The sequence below is a fragment of the Bipolaris victoriae genome (assembly GCF_000527765.1).
Source record: "Bipolaris victoriae FI3 unplaced genomic scaffold scaffold_245, whole genome shotgun sequence".
NCBI lineage: Eukaryota > Fungi > Ascomycota > Dothideomycetes > Pleosporales > Pleosporaceae > Bipolaris > Bipolaris victoriae.
In genome coordinates this window covers 1-9,112 of record NW_014575147.1, presented here as the reverse complement: position 1 = coordinate 9,112, position 9,112 = coordinate 1, and the positions used below count along the sequence as shown (strand labels likewise).

Here is a 9,112-nt window from a genome sequence, read left to right as displayed (position 1 = left end):
AGGAAGAAAGATGTCGGAGGGGCAGGGAGAAGAAGTGCCGGTGCAGTGCTAGTAGGAGTGCGAGAGGGATGCACGGCAGGCAATCTGGGGAAAGAGGCGTCGGGGTAGTGGTTGATGGGCTTTTCTTTAGTGTGGACATGAGGCAAATGGGGGAGAAATTTGCGACACGCATTTTTTAGATATGGAGGAGACACGTAATGGGTTGGGGTTGGGGAACATTAATGCAGTGCTATACGGTGGGGTTGTTAATAGTATAGTTGGGTTTGGAGGAGGGGATAATGGGCTTGAGCGTGGTGAACAGCTGTAATGATGTGACAAGTTGGGGTTTGCGTTAGAGCATGGATTCAAGATGTTGAAGGAGTTTTGTGAAATATTTAATAACGTGTACATTTTGGGTTTATTTGATCAATTTGCTTGATAGAAATTGTATAACAGTGTTGGAGAAATATAGTAGTATCAACTAAAGCATGGAAATGTTTCTGACATACTAGTGCTTGTTTTGATTTCCAAGAAAATGACGTCGCTTAGGACAAAATCATGACGGGATACGATCAGCAAGATGCCTACGCGAGTCTCATTGAAAGCGTCTTCCTCAAAGGCCATCGAGGCAAAAAGCCCTTGGTCTAGGTCAATGCTATGAGCTATTTTCTTTGCTCGTATCGACTTCGCGTATGGTGTACCAGCCCAGTCGAGACTAAGACTTGGGATGTGATTGCAGCTTCCATCGGCAGTTGGGTACTAGCACATGCCGGGTAGTAGTGAGTGGCGAGTGGTCTCGTCTCAATCTGTTCGACGCTATTCTCAAGGAAATTGTATTTGGAGGTATCGCTTGGATAGCTCTCGCCAGCCTCATCCCATTTCGGCGCTGTGGCTTCAACACAGTACGAATGAAGCTGGACTAGTCAGCACAGCCGCATCCATTCTTACTGTGTCAACGACCAAGTTGGGATAGGGGTAACGAACAAGGGGGGTAATCTACGCATCTCGTACGCAAGCCTCCAAAGGTCCAGGCACCGCTAATCCTCAGCTATGGTCAGCTATCCTCAGCTACAATGGCATTTCAATCGTGTGGGGACATGTTCGCGCGGCCGAGGCTGGAGGGCTAGGCGGCATGTAAGAAAGAGGCTTTATTGGTGGCGCTACCCTTAACACTGGTCGCCTTTACTGAGGTGAGCGGAGCAATGTCCTTCGCCCTCTCCGACCCAGGCTCCAAGGTCGGTGCAAAATCTAGATGTAAGGCAGGTGTGGATTGTCTCAACACCATCTTCTCGTACTCACATGTGGATGTCGTCGCCTACAGGACATGCAGGGGTGTGGACTGGGGTGTACTTAGGGGTCGCTAACTTGACTAGGACCCTTGTATGTTCTATCGCATGTGAAGACATGCAATACGTATAGTTTTGCATGGGTTTATACCCAGAATTCATTTTGAAATACACAAGAGGTAAACTTATTACATTCTACCACCGGCCAATCGTTACACCTCAACCGACTATGGTTGTTGTTGTTTGTGGATTGAACTGGCAGGCAGTTCTAAGCCCCATCGCTAAGGCTGAGCCCAGATCAGATGCCCCTCTTCACCCAACTGCTTTTGTTTGTGACACCCCAGATCTCGCTATACCTTGACCAAAACCGCCAATTATGGCAATGAAGGCGTCGGGCTGGTGCCATATCCGAGGGATCCCGCCGCTAGTCGGCATCTCCGCCAGCCACAACTCGGCTCTCCTCTCCAAGGAGATTTCAGTATGCAAAAGGAACAAGGCTTTGACTTTGCACGCATTAACGGTCTCTTCTGTTACTCCTCTGATTGGATATTTTCAGTGCGTGATTGGCTTCTTACCGCCTTATCACACCGAGCCTACCCTTAAAATCAGCTGTGGATGTGCAGGCGCACAGCTGTCTAGAAAAAGCATTATCGAATGCACGGACGTAATTCGTGCAGCCGTTTCCTTTCAAACCATTCCTGACTCGCCATTCTTTCCATCTTCCTGCAACATGGTGTCGTGTGAGTAGAATTCTAGATTTCAATGCCATCCATACCTCGCCACGTATATAACACTATGCATCCACTCCTCCCTTGCTTGCTTTTGTATAAGTGCGCTGTCAACCTTCTCACCTACCGATGAGAGCACACCAAGAAAGTTATTAATTCTAAGAAGTTCTTGGTGTACAGGTTTAATAATTTGGTCTTTTATACCCGTCGTCTTCTCGTCCCCTCGCTTTCAGTACTACAGCATATCTTTTTGCTATCTGAGGAATACATCACTTCCTTCGACTACAAGAAGAACAACTGCTACTATGCCTCATTCCACTGGACAGTCCACTGGACAAGAACCGAGGAAGCTCGTTCTATGCTTCGATGGCACGGGAAACGTCTTTAACGGCAACACCTCAGACACCAACATAGTCAAACTCTTCGACAAGTTTGACAGAAGGGACCCTTTGCAGTACCACTACTACCAAAGTAAGCAACCCTCAAACTCTTTGTAGTGCTATACTGACCAGACATCCAACTCCACAGCTGGTATTGGCACATACAATGTCGATGGAGGCCCTGTAAACAAGACTTTTTTGGGCTCTATCCGCTCAAAAATCACCAAAACCATGGATAGTGGCTTTGCTACAACCTTTGATGCTCACGTAATTGCAGGCTACCGCTTCATCATGCGGTACTACAAGGAGGGTGACAAGATTTACATTTTCGGCTTCTCGAGGGGTGCTTTTACCGCTCGCTTCCTTGCACGCATGATTTACAGAGTTGGCCTACTCTCTGAAGGCAATGAAGAAATGGTCCCTTTCGCATATGATCTATACCAGGATTACGAGAAGGGAAAGTTGAATGTCCCCGACCAGGAACGAAAAAATTCTTCGCCTGCCACAGATGGAGCGCATGGATGCCACGAAACCGACCCTCTCATTGACGGTGGCTCTGACATGCACGAATGCTCAGAACCTGATGAGCAACAGCTAAGGAAGAACAAGCTCAATGCGTTCAAAGCGACGTTCTGCCGTTCAGAGGGCGCAGATGATTCGGGCATCAAAGTGCACTTCCTGGGCATGTTTGACTGCGTCAGCAGTGTTTCCGTCTTGGACAGCCCATTTGGCAAAGCTCCCAAAGCCGTATCAGTTGCGGGAACTGCCCGTCATGTTCGCCATGCCGTCGCTGTCGACGAGCACCGTGTCAAGTTCAAAGCCGCTTTGCTTCACCAAGACGTATCCCACCCTCACACTACGGATGAAGATGTTAAGGAAGTTTGGTTCCCCGGTAATCACGGCGACGTCGGTGGAGGATGGCCAGCTGTGCCGGACACGAGAAGCTGGTGGCGCAAAATCTTCACATCTTCGAACGACGATTACGCATCCAACCCTGGTACTGATCCTTATCAAATGAGTGACATACCCCTTGCTTGGATGATCCGTGAATTGGAAATCATCGGAGAACAGGAACCAGCAGCAGCAATTAAATGGAATAAGAGGAAAGACGGATTCAAGAAGCATTTCTATAAGAAGCAGGAACAGGCTTACAAGGGCACGATGCATGACACTCTCAAGGTCGGAGGTGGCTCATCACTATTCAAGGTCATCCTCTGGAATTTCATGGGTAAGCCACGCGCACGCTTCGAGTCTGCACTCAGCTAACGAATCTGAACAGAATATCTACCAATTCGACGTTGGGAATTGCAACTGACCAGAGGTGGTTTGGGACATGAGTGGGCTTATATCGCATGGCCTTTTAATAAGTGTTCGGCACGAGACATTCCCGACGGCGCATTCTTACACGACTCGCTTTTCAGGCGACTCAAAAGTCATACCGACTACCGTCCAAGCAACAACCGAGGTGGCAAATCAGCTGCCTGCTTGGATCCTGAGAAGTTTAAGGTCAAGGAAAAAGACATGGGCGTGCCCAAAAAGTCGCCAACTGACGTCGGTGACCCTGCTGGCATTCATACCATCTACACACTTGGGACAGACGAACCAAACGGCAAGGGACTTCTACGCGTGTAAAACAGGAGTTTTCTCTTTCTTTGTTAAATCGTTAAACCAATGCAATCATACCCAATACAAATCAACTATGCCCATCTCTTGCTAGTAGCATTACCGCCCCCAATAATATTTATATCCGGCGGTCCTACAAGCGCCAAATTCTCAATTCCAGCAACTCCATACAAGGCCGCTGCATTCGTACTAACCCAAGTCGCCTCATCCACCGCACTCAACGCATCACTCCCATCGATTCTAACCGCTTTCCACGGCGCGTTGGGTGCAAGTCCATCTTTGCTTCCATCACCCAGGAACTCAGACCATACCCGCGGCACAAGCGTAGCATTATTCCTGTGGTGAGCAACATACGCCGTGAACCGCGAGTGACCCTGCTTCAAATTCAGAGTTCCAAAGTCATTGCCGTACCGGGCCTTTTGCTCCGCCTTGCTCGCGCCATAGTAGTAACAGTAATCCAGGAACGCGTCGAAGAACGGCTTGGTCAAGTTGCGTTGTTCGGGGCCGAAATGGTCGATGAGCTGATCGATGGTTTCGAGGACGCCGAAAACGCCGGAGAGATGGGATACGGTGATTTGGCCCGTGTTGTTCAGATCGGTAGGAGGAGGCGCCCATTCGCCTGTTAGGCTGTTGTAGAATGCCTCGCCGGTTACGAAGCCGTTCTTTAGCTTGGGATACGAAGTAATGGCTTTGACGAGCTTGTTGTACGAGTCCTGCCAGCGGGGTCCGCGGCGCTCCCACTCGATGAGGTAGGCTTGTGCGATGCCGGCCCAGTCGGTGCCGAAGTTGAGGAAGAGCGCGGTGGGGTCCGGCTTGTATATGATGCTTGGGTCACGGACTTTGCGTCTAGCGTCTACGCGGAGGAAGGCTTGGTCTGCGTCTAGGACTTCGCGGACAAGGTCGCCTGTTCGTTCATCGCCGCCGGAAATATAGAAGAAGGTTTTACGGTATACTGGTGTCGAAATACGGGCTTGTTTGGCGCTGTCGCTCCAGTGCTGGACGCCGTGTCGCGTACCGAGACCGGTGAAGTTACCAATGTGGTACGAATCAACCTCGCCGCCGTGGCGCACTTGGTCGTGAGCGATGCGGTAGGCGTCGGGGCTGCCGGTGCGGAGGAAGTAGTCCCAGAAGAAGAGATCGGGTGATAGTTCCGAGTTGTCCCAGGCGTACCCACCAATGTCGTATCGCCACTGATGGCGGTCATTGTCATAGGTGTGCATAATATCGCCATGATCAAGGAAGCCATACCAGCGTCTTTGTTCAATTTGATCTTTGTAGAAACCGATGAGAAAATCCATATTCTTTTCAATGGTTTGACCTTGGGCAGAGTTAACTGCGCCTGGAACGCCCCAATAGGATCCAAGTGCTTTGGTGCCAGCCATGTATTTAGGTTCTGGAATGAGTACTGGCGGGTTATTCGTGAAGTTGGTGAGCACGGAGAGCTTCTCAGCCGAGGGAGTGGTGTCGAAAGCATAGATGTACAACTCGTTGGTGCGCGCGATACCTACTGGACTGTCGTAACCCGATTCCCAGTCCTCGTAGGTGATTTCAAGAGCATCAAGCTGCTTCTTATAAGTATCCTCGCCAAGCCCATCGTGGTACGGTCGGATATCCAAAGGTCCTGCTTGTGGGCTGTACAGCCACATAGTGATAGATCCTGTATCCGTGGCAGCATTGGAGATGTCCAGGCTAGTCGGATACTTTTTCCAGAAATCGCGTAGACCAACAGCAAGGCCACCAGAAGCTGCGCCACCGAGGTAAGCAAGACCACCTGATCTCGTTCCGTCTGGGATCTTCACCCAACTCTGGCCGGCCTTGGTGCGTTTCTTGAGGTTGAAGCCATCTGAAGAGAGTTGAGTGAGACGATAATCACTCCATGTCGGGATCCATTGTAGACGGGTGGTCACGCGCTGGTCCCAAGTTGAAGGGTCTGGAAGTTTTGTGCCGTTGTATTGCGCTGCTCTGATATCTTGGCCTGGATCACGGCGGAGACCTGTGATGCCCTGAACCGCTTCGTGTAAGATTCCACCATCGACGCCTGCGATACGAACGTGGCGATCGTAAAATTTTTCTTCAGCCAAAGGCACATCGAATCGAATACCGATACCAGAAATGAAGTCGCTGTACATGTTACCATCGTAGATGATTGTATGGATGATGCGGATCGCTTCAGAGTTGGCATAAAGGTAGAAGCGCACGGCAAACGGAAGCCAGTCCTGATGGGTACCATCTCCACTTATGGTGTGAACACCATTGACTGTGACAAGCGTACGAGCAGTGTTTTCCTCAGATACAGTGACGTTGGAGATCTTGCTGGTAAAGCTAAAGTAGTCGATGCCAATAGGCTTGCCGTCGTCATTGTCATCCGGGGTGCCAGTTTGGGATCGCAAGATAAGATGGCCATTTGTCCCGACAGTCTTTCCATTGGATTTAATGCTAGAAACAAGCACATTTCCTGATCTAGGAAATGTTGCAGTGATTTTTCCATTGTCGACTACGATTTCGTCATCGGAGTCGCTAACTTGGATACCGTCGCCACGCTTCCTAAGACGAGATGAAGTCGGATCACTTGAACTTGATGCTGTGATGGTATATTGATCGAGAGGAGAATCGCTGGCCCCTAGAGCATGCCCGGTCCATTTCAAACTGCCATCAGGCCAATACGCAGTGACCCATGACTGAAAGCTCGCATCGCCATCGATTGTGAAGGTTGTTTTATTTGCCGGGTGATGTCCACGAGGCCAAGGTACACCAAATGTAGTTCCATCCAGGTATCCGGGTGTTTCGTCAATCCAACTGACTTTCACAGAGCTGGTTTGTGCGAATGTGTAGCTGAGAAGGCCAGCTAGGCCGACAACAGCCTTTCTCATTTTGAGACAAGAAAAAGAGCGGAAGCTGTCGCAACCAGCTAGAAAGTTTGGCCTGCTTCATTTCGGCACAGAATACCTTTGATATGTATCTGGATCTTCCATCCGTTTATCCGGCTTCATGCTCCTTCAACCGAGCAGACGTGTACGAACAACCGGTCGACCATGACGTTTGGGGTAACCTAACCGGCTATCAATCTGCACGCAAGAACCTATGTTTGTGGTGTGCTTCAAAGACACTTACTTGGAATCGCCTGGCGCCAGCTCGGCAAACCAGGGGCACCAGTGTAAACGAGTCTTGGAAGGGGATCTTCATGCATACACGGTAAAGTGGGGTTTTTCCGTACATTACCCTCGGGTTAGAGACGACCGATGTATTGTTGTATTACACAACGCACTATGGACTATACTGGAAGGTAATAAAGCTTATAGGAGTAACTCTTCCATCGCAACGCTTTGATGTTCTGGCCGGCCCGGAGCATCGCAACCAAAGCACTTGACAGCTGATGGGCTTCTTCACTCTGCACATTCGTTGACCGCTGCGTGGCGGTTATTCTCTGTTGCACTGATAACAATCTCGGCGCTATTTAGGGATATTTTTCTCTGATGTAAATTGTCCAACTCTTTTTGGGCGATAACATGGACAACGTTATGTGCAACCAGAAGCACGCCACCAATAGACCCACCAATAACCCGCCACACGAATCTACCCGTTCAAGCTAACCCAAGAAGACTCCCGAGGTGCCATGTCTTTCCGGTTCTCAGAAGGCAACTCTCGACCCCTCTTGGGTCGCAGAATGCAATTGGTGGGATTCCCAGGACGATGAACAAGCTCATGACACAATCGATGTTCACTGCACAGTGTCAGCTTCGTAATCCTCAGTACAATAGTGATAAATGTGACGATGAATGTGAGGAGTATCACATCAGCTCTCCAATGAGCAAGTTGAGATAGGAATATCATCGTTATGTGGGGTTGAAGGCAAGGGCCCCGCCAATCAAGGCCCCATGATAATAAAAGTTCCGAAGATGGCGCCAATTGGGCTGCTCATTACTGGGTACCGACTCTGTGGCACCATACGAATTATTGCGACGAAATATCAATCTAAGTCGCGTCGGACTTGGATTAGACCAAGGGCGCACTCGAAGAGTCTCCGAGGATGCTAGATGCCCCTGCCCCTGCTTGTTCACAGATATGAGCGATCAATTTAGAAGCAGTTCCGCAAACCGCCAAGCCTACCTCGAACAGGAAGCTTTTTATGGGCAGTGCGAATTAGACACGGTCCCTGAAGTATGTCTTTCGGGGAGCGAGACTGTGGTCAATGCTAACATTATTGGGGGCATCTTTTTGGTTTTGGAGTCTTTCAACTGCATTGCTTGGTACGCAACGGATATGTTGCGAACAAGACGTGATACATTGAGATTCAAACGAAGATACTTTAGATGTCTCTGTTCGAGCATTGGTTAGATCCGCTAGTAATACCTAGTGGATGAAACACTTAACATGGTCTAGCTTCAAAGTCCAACCCACAGGAACGACAGGGAACGTCCTCTAGGTACCCCTGCGCATGCCGACAACAAAAGTGGGATTCGAGAAAGATTGCAATATGCATCGTTTCATTCGTATAGGCTACTTGTTGACATTGGAAAGAGAAGGATGAACACCTAAGCTTTAGATGCGAAATATTACTTCCCGCTGTCTTAGTCTTGGCTTTATCTAAATCATCTCTCATTCTATGTATCAGAGACTGCTGCACTTATATAGTGTGTTTTTCGAAAGTGGTGCGCATTCGTATATGGAGCAAATATTAGCTCTCATACACAAAAGTCAACCCTAACCCTGCATTTAGGTAGTCAGTACGTACTTGCTACCATACATTCGCCTGCTCACGACCCCTCGCTTACCCAACAATAATGAAGCATATTTTCCTATTCGTATCTTTACAATGTATGTCTATTGAAAGAAAAGGTAGAGCTAGCTAATGACATCACATCCCTCGCCACTACACATACTCAGTTTGGATGAACCATTTCTTTCTCTTATTCAATAACTCTCTGCATAACGTGGTTCACAAGCGAGTCGGCCACCCAAGCGAGTCGGCCACTTTGCTCCGACGCGTTAACGTCAACACTATAACACGTAATGACTCAACAACGTAACTCTCAAACTTTATACTCTGAATCAGATCTTCAAATTGCTCTTTTTGATATCCAATTAAAACGTGTTAAAAGCCAAAGACGTGCTGCTT

At 48.9% G+C, this 9,112-nt stretch overlaps 2 protein-coding genes across 2 annotated transcripts; one reads left to right on the top strand and one right to left on the bottom strand.

Moving 5' to 3' along the window:
- Window positions 1–2,298: 2,298 nt before the first annotated feature.
- On the top strand, window positions 2,299–4,005 carry COCVIDRAFT_116243 (hypothetical protein; the record flags this gene model as incomplete). Its single annotated transcript, XM_014694686.1, has 3 exons — window positions 2,299–2,464; window positions 2,522–3,601; window positions 3,653–4,005. 3 exons carry the CDS (start codon window positions 2,299–2,301, stop codon window positions 4,003–4,005), a joined length of 1,599 nt encoding a protein of 532 aa, XP_014550172.1.
- Window positions 4,006–4,070: 65 nt separating this feature from the next.
- Window positions 4,071–6,866, bottom strand: COCVIDRAFT_32010 (hypothetical protein; the record flags this gene model as incomplete). The annotated part of the gene is made up of 1 exon (XM_014694685.1): window positions 4,071–6,866. The coding sequence occupies one exon, from the start codon at window positions 6,864–6,866 to the stop codon at window positions 4,071–4,073; it is 2,796 nt and encodes a 931-aa protein (XP_014550171.1).
- Window positions 6,867–9,112: the final 2,246 nt, after the last annotated feature.